Source organism: Xiphophorus maculatus, chromosome 20 (genome assembly GCF_002775205.1).
Source record: "Xiphophorus maculatus strain JP 163 A chromosome 20, X_maculatus-5.0-male, whole genome shotgun sequence".
Taxonomy (NCBI): domain Eukaryota; kingdom Metazoa; phylum Chordata; class Actinopteri; order Cyprinodontiformes; family Poeciliidae; genus Xiphophorus; species Xiphophorus maculatus.
In genome coordinates this window covers 13742063-13765014 of record NC_036462.1, presented here as the reverse complement: position 1 = coordinate 13765014, position 22952 = coordinate 13742063, and the positions used below count along the sequence as shown (strand labels likewise).

The following is a 22952-nucleotide window of genomic DNA, read 5'->3' as shown; positions in this document are numbered from 1 at the left end:
GACTTAGTGATTAGTGTGAAGCATAAACATTTACTTGTAAATGCATTATTTAATCTTTTTATCCAACAGCTATGATCTTGTACAGGAATTATTTTTAGGTATCTAAACAGTAACAACAGTAAACAGACGTGAAGCATGAGATCTAAATATGTCGAAAACTATATCCACTAAGATAAAAATATATATCGCAACATTAACTGTAAAGGTTAACACTGATTTATGTAGTAAATAATATAATTATACTGAATGTGTCCAATTAGGTTTACATGATTACATAGTCATTTTTATTTAGGTTTTAGATAAAATGAGCTTTTTCAAACCATGTTATTCATGTAATGTCAATAAGCATCACAAATCATAATTCCATTTGTTGCATAACCAACAAATAACCAGATTAAAAATTAAAATCTTCAATGTAAAGTAAATAAAACAAGGAAAAATAGCATAACCAACAAATTAACAGACAATGCTTTATTTGGCAATAAAGAATGAACTAGAATTTATCCTGGTAAAAAATAAAATAAATAAATAAAAAAGAATAGAGGACATTCAGTAACTCATTTGTAACTGTGCTTTTCTAAACGCATTCTATTACTTATGTCAACACTGCACTGTAGACAGAAAAATGCTGAACTAAAATATTTTTTGGTCTGAGTTTGTTTATAATCAAAAGTAACAATTAATTAAACAATTTTAAGACTACTGGGATCTTTCAATCTAAAACAATATTTCCTGGATGAAAGCTACAAGGCTGTCTAAATTAAAATAAAATGTTGCCAATTAATTTTAATGAAACTTCAAGTGAAACAAAGACACAGAATTTGTTTGTTTTCAGATCTGAGAAAATCTCCAGAGATATTAGGTTTTAAATTTACTGACTCATTTAGTCTGAGAAAGCAAAAAAGCTTCAAAGCAGAAAGTCTTAATGGCTTGTGCTAAACAAGAATAGAGGCGATAATGTTTAAATCTGCTTCTGCTGCCGGTACATGTTCTGTACACCTGCAAGGCTGTCACACTCATGTCATTGTTCTATAACAAAGCACTGAAATGAGTCTGACAGTCTGTTCAAAGAGGACCGATGTGAGCTAGTTAGTTTGACAATTGCAAAGCTTGTTATATAGCAGCAAAGGATTATGCACTATGAAATATGTTAACTGTTAGCATTTAAAAGGATGCAGTGTTGTGATTATAAAATATCTCTTTTTAAATTGGAGGAGTGGCACTTGGCTCCAGGAAAGGAGTGAATTATCAGTGGGATTTATAGGGAATTACATGTCAGAATAACTAGGTACAACTCCCAGGGGTCAGAGAAAGGTGATACTCTACCTGTGTTCTGATGTCCATCCTCCACTGCCTCTCCTTTGAGGAAAATTTGGAACAATAAGAGAGTAAGGACAATGATGCACCTGAACCCACAGAACCTGGCTACTGCCTCAGTACCACCAATACTCATCTCATACAGCATGAGTACACATTCATCTGACTGTAATGCAGTGTATCACACAAATACCTCTGGTTATACCTTAGTGCTTAAAATGCATCATATACTTAAAAACACTTATATAACACAATGGGCTACACAGACTTTCCATACATAAGGTAATGAAATGACAAAAGCTGGTTTGAAGGATATGCTGCAGAGTAACACTGTTATAAATTAAAAACACAAACAAAGCCTCAGAATGATTAATATTTAGGAATATAATGATTTTACCTTTCTTCTCTTTCTTCTCCTCTTCCTCAACACCAGCCCCAAGAAGGGTAAATATGATTCCAGTCTGTGAGTTGACACCAACTGCAGTCACCACCATACGTCCTGACCCCTCCATAACATGGGTCCCTGAAAGAAGGACAGCATGGTAATAAAAACACAACACATACATCTATATTTCAGTGATTATCTACAGTGCTGTGGAAAATATTTGCTCCCTTACAGCCTTCTTGTATTCTTACTTTTGTCTTACTGTAGCGTTTTAAATCATCTCACAATTTTTAAACAAAGATAACCTGAATAAACAGAAAGTGAAAGTTTTTTTCTAAAAAATATTTAAATTTTTAAACTTAACCTGATATAAAGCGCTGTAAGTAATTGCATTGTTGATGTTAAATCGTAAAGTGTATTTACATTCTATCTCACCAACCACACCCAGGTCTAATTACTTCCAGAGTTGTAGGTTTAAGAAATCATTTAGATATAACCTACTTCATATAAAGCAGATGAAAAAATTACATCATGCTTTGATTGAAACATTAAATAAACAACTAGTCTGGAAAGGATTACAAGGACAGTGCTAAAGGGCAAGAAAAGCAATAAATACACACTCCTATTATTTTGTATGAAATAACTCATGTTTGTTGCTTCTGGTCGTTGTACAAATACAAGTAAACTTGGTGCAAAGTGCAGGTTTTTTTTTTTTTTTTTAAAGGACATCATATACATTAGACAGTGAAATATGGGGTGGTGGAAGTGTGATGGTCTCCGGCTGCTTTATTGCTTCAGGACACAGACAGCTGGTGTTATCATGATTACTCGTCTCTAGCAGAAAATCTTAAAAGAGAATTTCCAGCAATAAAAAAAAGAAAGATAATGAAGAATTTGGAGTGGCCTACTTAAATCTGAATGAGATACTTTTGCTTAACCTTAAACAGGGCATTCACGTTCAAAAACCCTCTGATGTCAGAGTTAAAAATAATTATGCTAAAAAGAGGGGACTGAAATTCATCCCAGCAGCATAACAACTAATTTCTAGTTACTGCAAATGATTCATGGCAGTTGTTGTGATTAAAGGTGGAACAACCAGCTATTAGGTTTAAGGGGAATTATTTTTCCCACACAGGCCAAAGTTGGTTTGGATAGGTTTTTTTCTGAAAAAAATGGGTTTTGTTCAAAATTCTAATTTGTATAATGATCTAAAACATTTAAGTTTGACAAAACATAAATAAAAATGGGAATATTTAAGGGAGGATACACTTATTCACAGTATGTTCTTAAACTTTGAATCCCTTAAGCGTTAGGATATATTTAAAATTTCAAAATAAAAAATAAAGAAAACACTCAAATCAGTAAAAGTCCTATAGTTTAAATCCAAATCTAACAGTTTTCAGCACTACCAATAATTGAACATTTAAAGGTTTTGAAATATGCCTTTTTGACATCATTACAAAGTGATTGTGTTTTAAAAGCTTCTTGGAAATAAAAAAAAAACACCTTTTAGAGATTTGTTTTTTTACAAATATTTAAATCAGTGCTGTCACAGTAAACTATTAAATTATGTGAAGCAGAAAGATATTAAATTCACAGAAAGATATGAAGCAGAAAAATGTTAAATCTCCTTATCAAAGAAGCTAATCTACATTAAATATTTTAAAGCAAGAGTGAAGAAATGTGCCAGATACAGATATGTGTCGACTGCAAACTACATTAGCTTCTGTGGAGTGGTGGCACCTTTACACACACTGTACATACACACACAAATCCATTAACCTTCGTGAGACAAAGTTGATGTGGGTGAGTCTGAGGCTAATTAAAGCAGCCAGCAAAAAGGCACACAGCTAATTAACCAAAGAAAAAAGGTTTAACGTGATATCAGATCAGCCCACATTTTTGTTGTCCGTGATATTCTTGGTTTCATATTATTTATCTAATTTTCTTATTATTTAGAATACTTATGCACCAACGAGAAAGTTACCAATGCCGCTGCACATCTTCTGTACAGTGATAATTAAGGCTAATGAACTGTAAAAAAAAACATACATCCGTAAATTATGGTGAGGGCTGCTTGAAGTATTATAATACTAAGTTAGAGGTAAAGAATAACAAAACAATATTTTGTATGATATTTCTACCATAATCTTCTATGGATTTTTATTTTAGGGTGGACAAAAAAAGAAAAAGAAAAACATTAATTACCTACTAATCCATAAAGAAACTTAATGGATCAGGCCTGACGGTGATTTAAATTAACTTTCACATTAGGAAAAAATTTGCATCATTTTAAACCCAATAAATACTTGAATAATTAAAAAAGGGAAATCATTATTTGATAATCTGATGAATTGTCAGTTCTTTCACATGAAAATAAATAAAACTGCCCCAAATGTTATAGTAGTTTAATTAAAAAGGAGAGACGCCGTACATAAACCAGAATATAACTATTTATCAAAATATGAAAAACACAAATTTGATTGCATGTCTTTGAGTGAAATAAGGCTTACAACATAGCCAGAAAATACTGATTGTATCTTTTTCTACTTCTGGCTCTGCACCATCATGAGAGAGAGCAAAGAGCTGTAAAGAGATCTTAGCAGCAAGACAGACAAATCACCACAAGAATGCAATGGTCTATTGGGTTAAGCAAGAAGATTAGTGAGACAGTGACGCCTCTTGGTAGTTTTTAAGACAGTTATATGGTTTGAAATCAGATATTATACCTTAAAATCAACTATACAAGAGGAGCTTGTCAATCATACAAAGACAGGTTGATCTAAACCTCACCAAGTACATCATTGGTAAAACACTGCAGGAGCCACATGTCCAGGTCTGTTTTAAGACTCATTTGCAGTATCTGATTGATTTAAAGTAGTGTTTTCATCAGACCAACATCAACAGAGTAAAGTATGGGGGTGGAAACATTATGATTTAAGCTGATTAGAAAATAATTTAATGTAAAATATTTTCTCTCAGAAAGCAAACTGAAGACGAGTCATATGTCTTTTTAAATAACACTGACCTAAAACACACCATCAATGCAACAAAATGAAAACTCCAGAATGAACAATAAATCAAGGTCTCTGGGTAACTTAGACAGCTTTTAGAGTTCTTTTCTACATAAATAACTTTGGATAAACATAGAGCTTTAAGCTGCCAAGCAATAGCGAGGTAACCAAAATAACTTTGGACAATTCCTTCAGAGGAGAGGACCAAAATTCTTATAAACCTAGAGAGCAACAACTAGAAACATTTTACAGTAGTACTGCACAATGACGATATCATCAAGAAATATCAGCATGGCCAATATTCATACCGCAAAGTACATCTATATTCCAAGTGTTAGACGCTTGCATTTTACACTCTAATGTAAATAGTACTGAGCCGGTTTGGCAGAGTCTCACAGCAGCAGATCTTCATGCCAGACACAAAGGCATCGCTCAAAATGCTAAAGGTCACACAGTGATGAAAGAAGAGATGAGGAAAAAGAGAAAAGAAGAATACAGGCATATTTCACACTGGATATCATCATTCCAATATAATATAGATTTCTCCACCAAGTATTAATAAATGTTTGGCTTTTGGAATAAAATTAAAATGTCATTCAATGACATGCAAACAGATGAAATATTAGTGAATGCTCACTTCCTTGAAACTAAGTAAGTCTGCAGGTGATCATATAATTATTCCTCCAATATATCTATGATGCACATATAAAAAGGGTTCCTACAAACAGAAAAAATGCTTAAACACAATCCTTATCTTTTGATTTAGTCTGGAAAGATCAAGTTTAGTTATTTGTTTTTGCTTTGTTTGAAGGTAATATTGAACCACAAACTAATTTCACAGCAGCTTGGCCTATACCTTTCATTAAGGCGTGACAGTCTTCCTGACAGGACTAGGTTTCTTGATCAGTCTATTAGATTTAGTGAAGTAACTGACTTCATATGACATCACTTTATAGACCAATTCCCCTTCAATAAACTCTTTTTGACAGCTGGAAACATGGAGGTACTGAAAAACCCCTCCAACAAAGTAAGGAGGCCCTTTTCAAAGGATCAAGATCTGTCTAATTTTTTTAGAGTGTAATTTCTCAGTGTTAGATTAGTCTATAACCCAATCTATTTTATGTGTATGTTTGGCTCCTGTGATGAGAGGCAAATTTACACAGGCCTACTGACTGAAAATTACAAAACCATTGTACATTTTTCAGAATAAATATTTGTCAAGTGTAGTGTATGTTCTGCCTGATACTATCTAGTAAAAGTTACTAACATACCAGATAACAACATGGGGTCCTTGTCTGCGGACTTCTTGACGTGATCGGATTCTCCAGTCAGCGATGACTCATCAATTTTTAAGTCATTGCCCTGGATCAACACTCCATCAGCAGGAAGCAGATCACCTGCAAAGCAAAAAATGTTTTAAAGTATTAAATATTGTTTGTATACAATGGAACTAGAGATGAAGTAATATTATTTTTGCTTTCTCTATATATCTATCTGCTATTAAGTCATTATTCAATTCAAGACTAAATCTGTAAATCTGTCGACGTGAAAAACACTTTATGGCTTTAATCCTGTTCTAGAAATGAGATAAACTCTATTTTAGTTTTTAAAACAAGAGGCAGCAGGTGGGAAAATTAGATAATTTTCAAACATATTTAAGGTGTTAAATGGCTAAAGCTGAGGACCATCTCACCGTATTTAATCTGTGCAATGTCCCCAACTACAATGTCGGCAACAGGCAGCTGTATGACCTGGCTTCCACGGACCACCTGAAACTTCTGCTCCTGCTCGATGCGGCTCTGCAGTCCACGGAACTGCTTCTCCTTCGACCAGTCGTTGAAGGCTGTCACCAGAACTACACACACTACGGACAAGAGGATGGCAGCACCCTCGATCCAGCCTGCATCTGCCTCACCCTCATCCTCCACTCCACCGGCTGCTGCACCGCATGCTGAAAAACAAAAAAGAAGCAAGACATAAATAACATATTCATCTTGGGCATTCATCAACAATCGGATTTGACCTGCTTGTTCAGATTGTTACTATAGCTGAAAGGGTTTATATTGATTATTTCTGTTACCTGTCAAAGTGTGCAAATCCTACATTTAAGAACTGTGCTACACAATAGGCAAGTATGGAATTAAAACAAACTCTGGCTTAAATAGCCCCATGAGAATCATCATCTCATTGCCTCATATGCCCTACTTCAAATGAGGCTCTGCATTCTACTGGCTGCACACTGGTAGACGAGGGGAATGAAACAAAGCCTATTCCCAGTACTCTTTGTACTTGTTCATGTAATATTCAAGGAGCCATTGTACTCTGGACCAAAAGAAACAAACAAAAAACAACAAAAAAATAAATCCCTTAAGACTCTGCTGGAATATATATTTTTTCTTTTCTTCAAACTAGATGAATTCATTCTGTCTAGCTTGATCACTGCACTATAGTCAGCAGAACAATGGGTGATCTTTATGCACAGTCCTGAATACAGTTATCAAAAGCTAGCATACTGTAGATCATAATGGACATTAGCGTTTCTGGTTAATGCTGCTCTATATGCCTTCAAATAAAATTAAACACTCAACATTAGCTTTTTTAAATATTTTGAACAGTTTAAAAAAATAGGTCAAAAGAAACACAAAGAAGCAAGAAACCATTTAGATGGAGACTAAGGATATGATTGTCCTGTGTCTTTTTGTGTTACCTTGTGATGGATTGGCAACCTGTTGGCATCAGTCCAATTTATGTAATTTGTTGATGGTTTGCTAGTTTATTGTGATGTTTTTAATTAGTTTGTTCAGCATCCTTTAGTTTTGAAAAAGAAAATGTTAATATAATTATTGTTACTAAAAAACTAATTGGTACAGATCTAGTTTTCTTTTAAGAGATTGAAAGTACCTGGTTAAGTCACAACATTTGTGTTCTATTCTACTATTATAACTATATGTAATACTTAGAAATGTAGAAATATTAGAAATGTGATGTCTTCAGCAGTTCTCTGTGGAGCAGTGAACCAATACACAATCCAATATACTAAACCAAGATATTTACTTCAGTTTTCTTTTTTTAGGTATTTTATGGGATTTAAAAATGCTATTTTTCCATCTTTTACTTGATACTCACAATTACAAAGAAACTAAACAGCATCCTCTCAAAAAATATTCAAATTACTTGAGATAATTTGAAAAAATGTGTACAAAACAAATACAGATGGAAAAACATTTGTAATAGAACATTTCCAGCAAAATATTCTGTAAATCAAGGTGTTTCCAAAGGGAGCAGGAAGAAGAAATGGCTTATCCAGTTCTGTCTTCATACAAGTTCTTAATCAAACTAGTGATTCAATAAACAGAAATGTTTGTCATGAACTTAAGACCTACCACAAAGGCTGAGGTAATAACATATCTTCTCTTTGGCATTTTCAGCTTCATCTAAGCTTGTAAATCCCTTAAAATGATGACTGAACCCCTGGGTAGGGAAATGAAGTCCATTACTGTGATAACGAAAGAGGCGATGACTGATGCAGCTGACTCAGCAACTCTTTACTGTCTCTGTCTTCATTTCCTGTTTCATGGCTCACAGAGCTGATGTATGGGTCCTGGGAGCTCAAGGTTATTTCTCCACTCAAAACTTCATTAACCTTTCCAGTACCTTTCTAACATGCATTTAATACAGTCATAATGTGCACAAATGCTCACACTTGTGGGCAGAAAAATTAGATGTGTGCTTGATGAGTCACTTGACCTCTTAAGGCAGGTGACAAACAAACTAGGACCTGCCTCGCCTGTTAAAAAGAGAGCTTACACAAATGTGGTTGAGACTGTATCAGTCATGATTACTGGTAGTGAGTCATCGGTTAAATTCCCTGCAACACTGAGAGCATCAGAACTAATGATGTGTGTTTCTCTAATTTTAAACCAACTGGGAGCAAGCCTCACAGGAGGAGATGCCACAGCAGCTGGGTAACTCACCATCTCCACCGGTCTGCCCGGGAGGGTGGTAGAAGGAGAGGCCCAGGGATATTAGAGCAGCAATCTCCAGGATGATGAGGGTGACATCCTGCAGTGCTTCCCATACCAGCTGTAGAAATGTTTTTGGCTTTTTTGGAGGTATCAGGTTTTTACCAAATAGTTCTCTTCTTTTGTCCAGGTCCGTTTGAACACCTGCAAGACCTGAAAAGGGAACACAATGGCTGTGAGCATAGGTGGGGACATTCATTTAATGAAAAAAGAAACATAATAAATATCTAAATGCTTAGCTGTAATTTAATTTCCTGACACTGTCGCTGGTAAACATGTTGATCCCAGACAAATGTACTCTCAATCATTTCTCTTGATTTTAATTTCCAGGCATTATTCTTTTGCACTCTCTTACCCCTTTCCAGCCCCTCCCCTGCCACAAACACACCAACTCTAATTACCAGATTGAGTCATGGTGGGCCACGGATTTCTGCATTCCTTATATAATTCAGCTCAAGCGATAAGGGCCTTTATGCTTTGACCTTATCCACCTCCTCATACACTGTGATCTATTGTGCATAAATATCTTTAGTACGTTAATGTGAAGCGCTTCATGCTGGCTTAAGGCACAATTTATGTCTAGAAAGCAGTTCAGGGATTTTCTTTTCATATGAGCTCAGCATTGACTTAAAAGTATAGTTTGGCAGGACCAGTGACTGGTTTTTACAGTTGAGAATTTATGGACAAGTTAATATAATCAAACACTGTTTTAATGAAAAATTGTATCTACCTTTAACATAATCTGGACAGTTATCAGTTATTTGGAGTAATTTTATAATAGTAATCTATTGGTGCACATAATTGACATTCTCATTCTGAACGTCCTTTGTTACTAGTTGAGCATGTCTTTAATTGGTTGCCATTAATCATAAAACCTTGAAGTGCAGTCTTTATATACAGTACAGTAATGGTTTTCATTTCTTTAACCTGTAAAGTCAACTGTGGTTGAATAAACTATAGTGCAAGAATTTGGTGATAGTTCTGAAAAAGGTTCCATGTGTTGGCTGTATGACTTTACTAAGCAGTTTGAGCAAAAGGAGTAGATTTGTGATGCAAATTTAACACTGGAAAAATAATCCAGAGGGTGAACATCTTTACCAACAAACTTTAACCAGTATTAACAGACTAACGAATGTCCACTGCAACAGCATTCAAGAAAGAACTCAACAGTAATCAACAGAGAAAATAAAGCTGGTTTTAGGCAAATACAAGACTGACTGCTGTGTCCTGTTTGATCAGTAGTTTTTGCCTGGGAACTTTTCTAAAGATACAATCTTTCATATTGTTGAATAATGAACTCCGGCCTTAACTGAGGCAAATGAGTTCTACGCTCCTGGTATGGAGCGTAGAACTCACACTCCAAATGGAGAAAATGTGGAACATTTTCTCCATTTGTTCCACATTGGCTCAGATGTTATCATGTGATAGCATGATATCCACATTTTCTCCACAAATGGAGAAATGGAGAAAATGTAGAACATGTAGAATGTGGAACAATGTAGAACATTTTCTCCATTTGTGGATAAAGGCTCTAATTGATGGTTCACTAGAGTCCTTTAGATAAGGGCATAGCGTATTGCTTTTGAATTTTTTTCTATTCAAATGATTTCTTGAATATATGTCAATTGTAAAAAACAATTCACATCACTTCATGCCATTAGTCTGATGGATTTATAGTTTGAAAATGGTTTTTGCACTTGGGTTGTTTAGTTTGTTTAAAATAAATTCTGGCGCATTGTCCCACTTGGTGTGATCCATTTCTGTGTGTGAACACAATAATTGCACTAGAACCCACATCAAAACAATTTTGGTTCCAAAACTCTAAAGCCAATGCAATTGTTACATTGTTACATGGTGTACATTGTTTCACTCATATTTGGGCAGATGACTACATCTGTCAACTCCTACAAACACCTCATGAAAACATTGAAGTGTTCAAATTGTTCAGTAAGCAAATAAGACAGATGGGGTTTGAGCAGATGACTGAGCAGTGCTATGTTAACGTAACAACATAAATATGGCTAAACACAGTTTGTCCTGGCATAAAGGATATATTGGTTGAGACAAAATTACCAAATGATGACAGAAAGACCCACGACTGTTCAGTTAGTTATTAAAACACATAAGAAATAATCAGATATAAGAGCTATTTTATTTAACAACTGGACATTCTGGCCTTACAGAATACAAGAAAAAATATTGAAGGACTGAAGGTTAAAACATATTGTACAGTCTATCACTGCAAACTATATTTACATCACATTTTAAGAAATCTCTGAATATTATATTAAGTTGCAATACCAAGTTGGACTCTTATCTGAAGCTAACATAATTAATGTTGTTTTTCAGTGCTAAATCATTGTCTTGCTGCTGACTCCACACAAAAGCATGGCAAGTATTCACAGGAGCTCTCTCTCTCTTTCTCCCACACAACAATGCATGTTACGGCTGCCTTATGTCATGCATAGTGCGTCACAGGGTCTCCCAGGATTGGCCCGGGATTGCACCTGATAACATCGCTGCTGCTTGACAACGTTCACATCTAAATGCATACGACAGGTGAGAAAATGACCGGTGCAGAAAATAACCGGTGCTTCAGTAAATCAAACGTGGAAAAGGATGTTGAAAAAGAACAGAAACATTAAAGAAAGAAATGTTAACATGGCTCACAGTAGACAGAAAGAAGGATATTTCCTCCTATGTTGTGCTAATTACAAATAGATCAGTCAATAAATAGGATCATTAGCTATTCACTTGTAATTATTTTTATGAGACGACCTGGCATGCTCTTCCATTGATCTCCACAGAAGCCTTCTTTACATAACATGTAAACATCTCTGTGTGAATGCATGTGCGTGTATGGCCGGGTCTGTGAGTCGTGACTAGCTACTTGAGCTGTTTTGTGTGTAAGAGAGCTGCGCCAGCATGCCTGTGGTTGCTTACACTATCACATGATAACATCTGAGCTCTTATATTTGCCAATTACCATTGGTCAGATACACACACATAGTGCATGCATACACAGTGCATGCACAGAAACGCATAGATGACAGACAAGTAATGTTTGTGAATATCCGTGCACAGGCACATATAATGATTACAGATATTAGGGTGCATTTTTTCAAAGCCCCTGCCATTTTTTAGTTCTGTCTAGAAGACATCAAATACAACTTCTAGATAGATTTCTTTCCTTTTCTGCCACATTCACAAACATTCACTCTTTAGTGGTAAAGAGTGATAGAAATATCAGTATTTAACTAAACCTTAATTGAAGGGTAACTTTGAATTAAAATACATATATACTGAAATATATAGTTGATGCTGTCGCTTTATAAAGCAATCTATGTTGTAATCATTCATCATATATTATGCTTGACTGTGTTGCAGTTTGGAGCTTCTTACCAATATTCGAACTACATACAACAAAGAAAAAAACTTTTTTGCTCTAAAACAATAGCAATAAATAATAAAATACAAGTGCTGTACTTGTGTAACTTTCTTCAATCAGCAATGCATTTCTCCATATTTGAGTACTGTACACTTGTAGGCTTGTGGATTTAAGCACATTTTAAGAAAATCAAATTCCACAAGCAATTGGATTTTGAATTCAGTTTTCTACTTTTCCTTTAATTATTACTGTGTGATGTTTGACTCTGAAATATTGTTCAGTAATGCTTAATTAAAAAAAATTATGTTTTACTGATGTCCACTAAAACTGTTAGAATAAAGAAAATACAACTACAAATACAACTATAGATGCTTAAATGCTACTAACAGTAACTACAAAACACATAAAATGCATGATTAAAATGCATGACTAATATGTAACATATTAGTCAGGGACATAGTACCCTGCTACTTTTAGAACTGCCTTCATTCTGTCTGGTATAGATTTTAAACAAGATGTCTGAAACATGCCTCAAAGATTTACATCATAAAATTGCATTTCTGAAATACTTTTTATTATTTATTTTTTTCAATAATTATTTTTGTTCATTATTGACTTTTTGTTCCAGTGTTGCATAAAATATGGCCTAACATCATGTAACGGAGAAGAGCACACTTAAATCCTTTAACTAATTTTCTTACACAACACTTATTGGTCTTTATTCTCGCCCATTTTGGTAAGATTTCTGTCTAGCTACAAAATTGTTCTTGAAAACCCAGCAGAGTATTATCTAAATCTGCTTTGACAAAGGCAGCCTCCCTAGTATCCTATTTTCAGACAAAACTTTATGCCTTCATGCTTGCATGAGGCAAAATGGGATCTTTTTTAATTCAGAGGGAATATGATGGCATATTTTAACAGTTGCCCTTTTTTTGTCAGGGGCTAAAAATAGATCTCCATGGAAACACTACGCATCCCACTCAGAGAACAGAAATACCCACGACTCTGAACCTTGGAGAATGTGTGAATATGTAAGTAAGTGCCGGTTTTGTGTGTCCATTTTTGGTGAAAGGGAATGTGTGGGCACATGTGCACATGCAGAAAAACACAGAAAAGACTGAAGTGATGTGGTGATATTTCAATTTCCATCATCAGCACGGTTATCAGGAAAAATATACAAAATATTTAATTTAGCAAATAAATAAAATAATACAAATTAGGAACTGCTCATAAATATTTCTGAAATGTCTTGTTAACTCCAAAATACACCAAAAAAATTCTCACTTCCGTGTCTCAACTAATTCTGATCTTTCAGATTTGGGAATGGTCTTAGTTTTTTTTTTTTATTGTTATTTTTTGGCCAAGTCTAGGGTCTGTTTGATTCTCTTGGTTACATAAAAATGATCAGCTCAGGCACTCTACAACAAGCCATTACATTAGTCTTGATCTTATTATACTAATTTATTGAATTTTATCCTGGCTATTTGTGTTCTTGAGTCAGCTTATTCTTGTTTTATTTCTTCCTCTAGCCATATTTTTTTGTTGTTTTTACTTAATTTCCTGGTCACATTTATATTCCCTGCAAGAAATTGGCAGTCAAAATCTCTGTTCCTTGGATTAAAATTTTATTTCTGATTTCATTACTTCATGAATATTTGTTATAAAATTATCATTTTTCACTGTAACATCATTAAGGTTTATATTTACTCTTGCCTTGTCTGTCTAGCATTTTTAAATGTATTTTTTGCATTTCCTGTATTTTGAATTTCAGGCATCCCATTTAAAAAAGCTAGTTTAGATGCGCTAGGATATTTCAAGACATAATTCAAATTGCATGGTTGACTACTATATCAAGTATGGATCCAGCAGGCCAGACTGATGTAATAGAAACATGTGCTTGTATGACCTTCACCCACTTGGATTATTTGTGAGTCGGTGCATGGGTGTGTAGGCCTGGGTGGATGAGTGTATGTGTAAAAATAAGTGTTTATTTTGTGTGGGTATATGTGAGCCAGTTTGTCACCTGGAGGTGCACAATAGTGAGAATGGTATAAAGCCTGCAAGACTCAGAACCCAAAAGCCACAAGTGACAGGTGAATCTGGCTCTAAAGGTAACAGGAGCCTCAGGCAGACAGACAAGGTATCAACCCAAGAGCAGCCACACCACTACATCCCACTGTGCAGGTCAAACTTAGGACCCAGTACCTTCAGGGGCCCAGGACCTCTGGCTACAAGGCAGCACAGCACAAAGCAGGGAAAACCCCCCACAAAGAGCCCCCAGCACATTGGTCAGGTACCAGCCCACAACAGCAGCAGGACCCCAAAAGAGCCAGATCATGGAGGGTACCTGCTTGGTGCTCCACAATCCCCACAAGGTCCTTCGTCCTACACATCAATGTGTGGTGTTACAGTTGGTGATTGTCTGAATATGTGATCACTAAAGTGCACACTGTAACTGTGTTTTCAGATGAATACTGATGCTTTAATTGAATAAACAGTGGAGGAAAATAGTCCAACTATTGACTGTGACAATGAAAAGTCTCGTCATGATAAGAAGTTTAACGCAATAAACAATATGATAAATGCCCACCCCTACATACTTCACAAGAAAAGAGACAATAGTTCCTTTACTGAAGGTGGAAAGAACAAGATCAAAGTTTTGTGTCTTGCCATAAGTTTTCGCAGTTTTCAAGAACTCCAGTGCAGAACTTTCGGGAAGTAATCCCACAATAAAATTTGTACTCGGGACCACACAGGAAAAAAGTTCTGTTTAGAATGTGTGTCAAGAAGAACCTGCAAGAACCCCCAAACAAGGAATCCTAGTAAAATGACAACCTTATGTTCTGGCAATGTATAAGAAAGAGAACAAATTTCTCTGTTTTTGAGGACTATGCATGGGTATTTATGTAAAGAATTTTCTTGCCAATTTTTGCTTTATTTTAATGATTAAGGATAAACTTCAGCACAATCCTCCACTCTGTGGCAGAAGGTCATTTCTCTTTGGGACGAGTTGATGTCAGTTGTTGTCACCACACCAACTCATGCGGTATTTGACCGCTGGGCATTGAGCGGTCACAGTCACAAAGGCCAAAGATTCAAGCAAATATACCGTATTGTATGGAAACAAACAAGTAGTTTCATGATGAGTCACTGAGTCACTTGGACACATGAACTCATATGAACACAACATACATGAATAAATCATTTCTCTGCCAGAGGGCAGTCCTTTTTGAACGTTAATGGAGAGCAAAGTGACAGTGTGGTTTGTGACACAGAGTCACATTATAAATGTACTGTGGGTGGTAACACTTAGGGTTTTGCTATAGAATGTTTAAAATATTTTTTTAAATAGAGGACAAACAGATGTGAAAGTGTAACTAACACCCCTTGGGAAACTAAACCCCGACCCCGGCAAATTAAGAAAAAAATTTCAGAAGAGAAGGCTTAGCCAAGAGACATAAACGAGAGTGGGGATGAGTGGATGAGCTGAGTGGGGCTATGATCAGGACAAAAGAAGTACTTTTGTCAACTTATCTACTTTGTTGCTATATTTATTGATTTTTTCCAGATTCCTCTAGTGACTGGTTTTCAAAACAACTAGTAATAAATCTAGCAACTCTTTTTCTGTGTTGTTGGAAACTTTTATGGCGACAACGCTCTTCAGCTCAGCTGCAAGAGCTGGCTTTAGCCTCTCCTGCTTCCTCTGTACTGCAGGCGGTCTGACACAGTCATCCGTTCAACACCATACCTTCACCAATGGTCAGAAAATATCAAGATTTGCACAGAAACATAAAAATAGAACCCTAAATAATTTCTTTAGACAATGTTGATTTGGGGGTTAGTTTCACTATAAATATGCACTGTTCTGAACCTTATAAACTAAAATCACACATTCTGACAATCACCAACTGACCTATAAGACTTTTTACATGTGGAATAATAGACCAATTAACAGCTTCATTTGAACATTTGAACCAAATACTGAACCAACTAAATAAAACTTTCCTTCTTTGCTTTTTCTGCAAGAGAACACAAATAAGGACAGTCTTCATCTGTCTTCCAAAAACCAAATTAAATGTATGTTGCAATCCAGAAAATAATGTGAGTTTGTGTATTTGAGCCTGTGGGGGCAGCTGCACAAGTGGGTGAGTTTTGCTGTCAGGTACTGTGGTCCAAGAGCCTGACTCATGTGAGACATGGTGGAGTGGACTGAAAAGAAAAAATATATGGCCATCTCACTCTCTCACACACATACACACACACACACACACACAGGTATTTCTACAAGATATACTTATTAACAGGTATAGGAGCATTATTATTGGGGGAAACCTATAGTGTGATAACTAACTGAAAATTAATATTTCACTCCATATTAATTTTAAAGTTATTAACTGATCAAAACTACATAGTTCTACAAATTATTTGTATGACAGCAACATGTGTAATTAATTCACTCTACACTGTGTAAGTCTGGGAATTTGATTGCTGATAGAAATCATTTCCACTTCTTAGGAAACCCTTTCAAGTAAATCTCAAGAGCAGCACAGAGAAAGAAAAAACTGAAACAAACTGCGTATCACTCAGACAGCATGAAGATGTCAGTGCCTATGATCCTTTTAGAAATTCATTATACATCTGCTTTACTGGGGAAAATCTAAGGGCTTTGTTTAAGGTCAGAAGATGTATAATATTCATTGTTTAAAAGGATGTAAAAGATTTCTGCACTCTCTGATTTAAAACATAAAAGGTTTAATCTGATTTACCATCAATCGGGATTACCAAACTTAGTTCAGTTCATAAAATATCACAATAATAAGGACAATATGCTTACTTCAAATCCAAAGTTTACATAATTTTTTTTAGTATTTAATAGAATTGCTCTTAAACTGTATGACTCAGGGGAAATGTTTTAATAAGATTAAATTTTGTCTATGAAAAAGAAAATTTAATTTACAATTAGTCGGATGCTTCCCATCTAACAATATCACACATTGTTATTTAAACCATTTAAACAATAATGGGCGTACTTCCACAGGCTTCTCAGTTTGTTACCATTTTGGCCCACTTCTCCAGACAGAACAGGTGTGACTTTATTCAGGTTAGCAGGCCTCCTTGCTCACACACACATTTTCATCTCTGCCTGCAAAAATTATAGGACTGAAATCAGGGCTTGTGAAGGCCATTTAAAAACACTGAACTTGTTGTCTTTAAGTCACTTTGTAAGTAATTTTGTGTTATGCTTAGGGTCACTGTCCTTTAAAAAGACCCATCTGTGCCAAGGATTAAACTTTATGGCTGATGTCTGAAGATGTTACTTTAATATTTCCATAATGGTCTTTCTTTATGATGGTATCTATTTTGTGCATTATGGTATTGTCAGGCTTGTAGGTGCCCCCTTTTCCTCTATTCATCTATTACCAGGTTGACCCTTACATATCACCACCAAAATGGATACAAGAAAGACACCAGTGTCCTTATGACACCCCCCTTTTTGTACCAAAATACCAAGATTTACAAAGGTGCATAAGGGTGTTCCTGATAACTTGTGTGATTTCTTTTAAATTTTCCAATATATAAGAAAGGAAGCAGTTTGAGAGATGTTGCTTCCAAATATCTCAGATTTTGTGAAGTAACCAATGAGAATCATGTAAGGGCATGACAACATCATTGCAGCTCCTCCTGATAGTTTAAAGGAAGTATAAAAAAAAGAAAATCTTTGGGAACAAAAAGTCTGTTAATTGTTCAGGTATTTAGCAGAAATAATTTTGGTTACCTTTACTAACCTAAAATAAGTTCAGTTTATCCTGATTTCATGTCCATCACACAAAAAAGGTGATGTGTTTTTTATACAGTTTGTGTTTATTTGCAAGTATCAACTGTAAATGTTTTTACTCAAGCCTCTGTGATCAAAATACAAAGAGTAATAAAATCCTTCTTACTGCCTGCTTATTGACTTTAATAGTCATTTGTTTCTTTTTTTCCCCATCTGAGCTTCAAACACTGTTACTCTAACCAGACTGACTGCCCTACATGTGGACAAAACTTTAATGAGACATCTGTTTACTGGCAGTCTGAGGGCACCAGAGGTGTGTTTGTGCGTGGTAAAGAAAAGAAAAAAGATAGTCAGGGTTTGTTTGGACACGACTGCTTGGTGATAAAGACAAAGTGTAATGGGGTCAGTAACATCATCCTGTAATTCCAGACTGGTCAACCATGTAGTCAGCATAGGCTATTCAAGGACTCCTTAGTTTTCACCCAGCCATTATCACCATCTTTCGTTCATTTATTCATCCATGTTATCCAGCTAAATTCTCAATCCGAGTAGAAAAAGTCTCCAGGCATTGAACCTGACCTGCCCTCTCCTAAGTGAACAGCAGATGCGCAGGGGGGCCCAATCTAATTTTTTGTCAGGGGGCCCAAGATTCCTGGCGGTGCCCCTGTCTGCACACAAATAAATTTCATACAAACACAGGCACATATCAGCAAGCCTTCCCCCAGGGAGTGAAAAGAGAGAGCATCCGAGGCCAAGAGGCTGAAAGGGAGAGTGACAGTGGTCTATCTGCGGTCTCCCATCTGGGTGTCAGTCTCTGGTTTCGCCCAGGGGCTCAGATAAGCACAACACAATAGGGACAGCTATTAAAATTCAAACTACCAGAGAGAGTAATGAAATAGTCATGACAGGTAAGGGAAATCAACACACTCTGAGATGCACACCTTATATGTGTGGCCAGTAGTGTAGCAGAAGTAGTAAAAATAAAATGTTTCTGTTTGTCCTCAGAACAAGGAAAACAAAAGGAAATCTAAAAAAAAAAAGAAAATAAAGTAAAATGGACGACAACAATAATAATATATCCTTGGGTGATAATTAATAGACAATTGAAAATTGCAAATACTCTCACTACTATTGGCTCAGAACTATATTACATTCTCAGGGTAATACATTTTCCAAACTAAAAAAAAAGAAAGAAAAAAATCCTAATTTCACCAGACTCAGATTAGGCACATCTGCCTTTGGGTGTTTTTCACTTCTTTTCTCTGCAGCTCATCTAAGCTGGTTCGGCAACATTGGTACAGATTCATTTCGAGTCTTTCCAGGAATAATTGGATTGAAGTCTGAACTCTAGCTGGGCAATTCAGGGACATTCATAGACTGTCCTGAAACAACTCTGGTTACCGTCATGCTGAAGCATAAATTGTTTACATAGTCTCAGGTTCAGAGGACTCTGACGCAAGAATTCATCAAAACTTTCTCCATGTTCGGCTGCTTTCATCTTCCCCAGAAAGTGGGACTAGCACCCCCTTTCTGTCATAAAATAAATGTCCACAACATGATGCTGCCACCACCAAGCTTGAGAGTAGGTGATGAGCAGAGCATGCTTTTTTTAGACATGACACTTGGATTTCAAACCAAAGAGTTACATTTGGTTTCATCAGATCAGAGAATATGGGTTCTCTTGATCTGACAATCACTAAGGAGAGTTTTGATTCAACTCAAGCTGACTGCCATGTCTGTCCGACTCCAATCCATCCGTCTGATGGATTGGGCAATAAATCCATTGCATATAAAAAATGTAATTTTTGGAAAACCTTGCTTTTCTTTCACCTATGCACTCCTTGGGATTTTGTAGTTTAGCGTGATGTCAGCTTTCCCACGGCCAACCACATTGTTTTTAAAACATGTTTTACAGCTTGTATTTAGTTGGACTTTGACTTCAGGCCAACTTTCAGGAGGGATAATTGACATAAGAACTGAACAACTTATTGAGGTTGTCTCAGTCGGTTTTCAAACAAACTCAGGTCTGTGTTCTGGAATCTCTGCCTTAACTCAAACCAACTAAAGGAAATTTAGGTTGTAACGTCAAAAAAAAAAAAAAAAAGCTGACCAAGGGACTTTTGCAGTGAGAATAAATTTTTAAGTAGAACTTTGTTTTTTTCTTTCCAAATATTTTTGACTAATGGGCTTTGACTAACAGCAAACAAAACAGTTCTTCCTTCATAAACTGAACTGATATTTAATGCCAACAGACAGTATAAGAAATTATTATAAAGTAAAATGACTTTTTATGAACTGCAAGCATTAGAAAAGGAGTTAACCTTCTTTTAAATTACCCTTTTAAGACTGCCTGGATTTCCAAACTGTATTTAATTGAGAGAATAGATTATGACAAAAGTCAAAATTATGTGTTTTTGTACATCAGACAGGTTTTGATTTTTGCTCTTTGATTCTGTGCCTTTGGCTAAGTGTGGTTATCACTGTAGCAATAACCCTTTTCTCCCAGGAAAGAATGAAAATGCTTAGTTTTAGATGCCATTATGCCAATCGTCACGGCACAACACAAACAACACAAAGCATACTTGATTGTTCTTTTGACTGATTTTTTTTTTTCCCAACAAACTCAAAGTAGTATTTGCTATGCTTAAGCAAATGAGCACCACATCTGGTGTAACAGTTTCTGTTTAAGAAATAGTGACGATTTGTTTAGGATAAAACTGTATCTTGGTTGTTCTGTACCACAAGTGGAAAAAAATGTTTTGTTAAAAAAAACAGAGTAAGAAAAGAACAAAATATAGTCTTTACTCTCAAATCTGCAGATCCAGCTGAAATGTGAGCAATGCTACTAATTTCTAATTCCTTTGTTTTGCACAGTCTCAGATCAGATTGAGGATGGCAAAAAGTGGAATCTATCTAGGCAACAAGTAATTTCAACAATTTGTGTTATATTTAATAAATTCAGTAATAAACTGTGCAGCCACAAATACTATACAATCAGACTGTTGTAATTCAGAGACCAGGCACTATAAGTACAGGCTAGTGAAGTCTGGCTTTACCCCCGTCAATGATCTATGGGGCAGCTGACTTCACTGATGGCCGACATCGCAGTGTGACTGTTTATACTCCTCTGTCCCTAAAAATATGTCTGTCTGCATATTCTGCCTTGATTTAGACCAGACATGATGCTTAATAGATATCTGCGGGTAATAAATGTCTTTGTCTAACACTATGCTTAATCACTGTCAGCTAAACTAGCCCCCAATGTAGCTCTCAAGAGACAATCATCAAACCCTTATATGGAAATCCAGATTTATTGCACATCATAACACATCTCAGAGGAAACATTCTGAAAGTCATTATTTCTTTTTAACTGGGTGTATTCAGCATTTGGGGAAAAATATTTGCCGCTGTTAAATAAGGCATGACAATATAGTCAACTGTCAGCAACAACTTTATTAATATATTCTTGCACCCACTGATTCCACTGACTAGACTTTAGACAACAAATGTAATTTGTAAATATACTTCTCCTATTTGCTATAAGCTATGAAGTAACTTATTCACTATTAAAGTGATCATTTTTACTAAAGTGAAACCTTGCTGGAATCTGTTTTAAATTTTACTGAAATGTATCACAATGAATACACAACAAAATAAATATCAAATAAACTGCAAGCAATGTGATTCATATTTGAATCTATTTAATCTTCAGAAGGCTAAGTGTGACCTACCTAACAGATAAGGACAGATATGCAGTTGCAAGTGATTCTCTGCTTCATTCAACTTTTTCCATTATCAGACCATTGAAAAATTAAGTTAATTTGTTCAAACTGGATTAGAAGTTTCTTTTTAGTCACATCTGGGAAATGAGCAAAAGGAATATTTACAAAAGAAAGTCTTAAATACTTTATTTTAATCCAGTGTTTATGTATGAATTCATACCTAAACCCTTTGGCACGGGCCTTTCAGTTATCATTAAATGAAACCAACTTTATGCAGAAAGTTGCATATAAAAAGTGCAGAACCCAGTCTCCTGGCTGTCTTTTTAAAGTGGCACCAAAACAAAGCAGAGTTCAAGGGCTCCTAGTCGTCAGTGAAGTCCGCATCGGAGAACATCATCGCTTCTCCGATGACTACATAGAGGATGGAGAAAAAAAGATGGAGTGAGCGAAGGTTTCATGTCAATAATCTTTAACAGAGAATGAAAGAGCTGAACTTCATTCCTCACTTGAAATGACAAGTCGAATGTCAACATCACTGGCCCCAAGGAAATAAAAGTGAAGGGCCAATCCAGCTGGCCCTACCACATTTAGTCACCAAATACAATTTGAGTTTTTTTTGCAGACGTTATAGCCGACATATGAATATAGTCTGTCAAAAACACAAGTATGTGTTTATTAATTTATCGAGAACTAACTCCCAGCTAGGTGTGTCGTGCATTTTAACTTCATGCTGTGCAAGTACAACCTCTACACATCAAAGTGTTTATCAAAATTATTTACGATTTTTTTAAACCAACTGACAACATAATATTGTGTACTAACAATTAAGCTATTTTATTGGTATGTAATAAATGTATTAACTGATCAAATAGTTCTAAAACTCATCCATATTTGCAATGAGCATTGTTTAATATGATGAAACATATTAAATAAAACATTTCAGAAAACCTTGACTTATTTGTTCCATGTAATTAAAAAAATCCCATAAAAACCAAAATATTTGTTTCTCTTGACTTAAGCTAGAGCTTGGGCTTTCACACATTAATTTTTATAATTACAGAAATAAAGCTTAAATTAACAGTGAGTAGTGCTCACCTACACACTGATGGTAATTGCAATTTAATTCCCACCATAAAATACTACTGGATGATGGGAATAAGAGTATGTTGAACACTACTTTTGCAAGTAAATTTCACATATCCTAACTGTGATTCTATTTTACACAGTAATCATGTCAAAATTACATGTAATTGAATAAAAAATTACTTTAAAACTAGTTGCTATAATTTACTTCTGAATTAACATAGGCAAAACACTCGGACAAAATG

At 35.4% G+C, this 22952-nt stretch overlaps 1 protein-coding gene across 10 annotated transcripts in view; it reads right to left on the bottom strand.

Moving 5' to 3' along the window:
* atp2b2 (ATPase plasma membrane Ca2+ transporting 2) overlaps positions 1–22952 on the bottom strand; it is a 122699-nt gene that overhangs the window by 39252 nt on the left and 60495 nt on the right. For 8 of the 10 annotated variants that reach the window (XM_014475951.2, XM_023353505.1, XM_014475950.2 and 5 more), the window contains 5 exons: positions 8691–8891; positions 6410–6667; positions 5988–6113; positions 1715–1840; positions 1327–1359 (listed from right to left, as the gene is read on the bottom strand). In XM_014475951.2, the coding sequence (XP_014331437.1) occupies positions 1327–1359; positions 1715–1840; positions 5988–6113; positions 6410–6667; positions 8691–8891 (744 nt within the window). The remainder of the gene's footprint in view (positions 1–1326; positions 1360–1714; positions 1841–5987; positions 6114–6409; positions 6668–8690; positions 8892–22952) is intronic. The other 2 variants (XM_014475955.2, XM_014475956.2) reach the window with 1 other exon arrangement.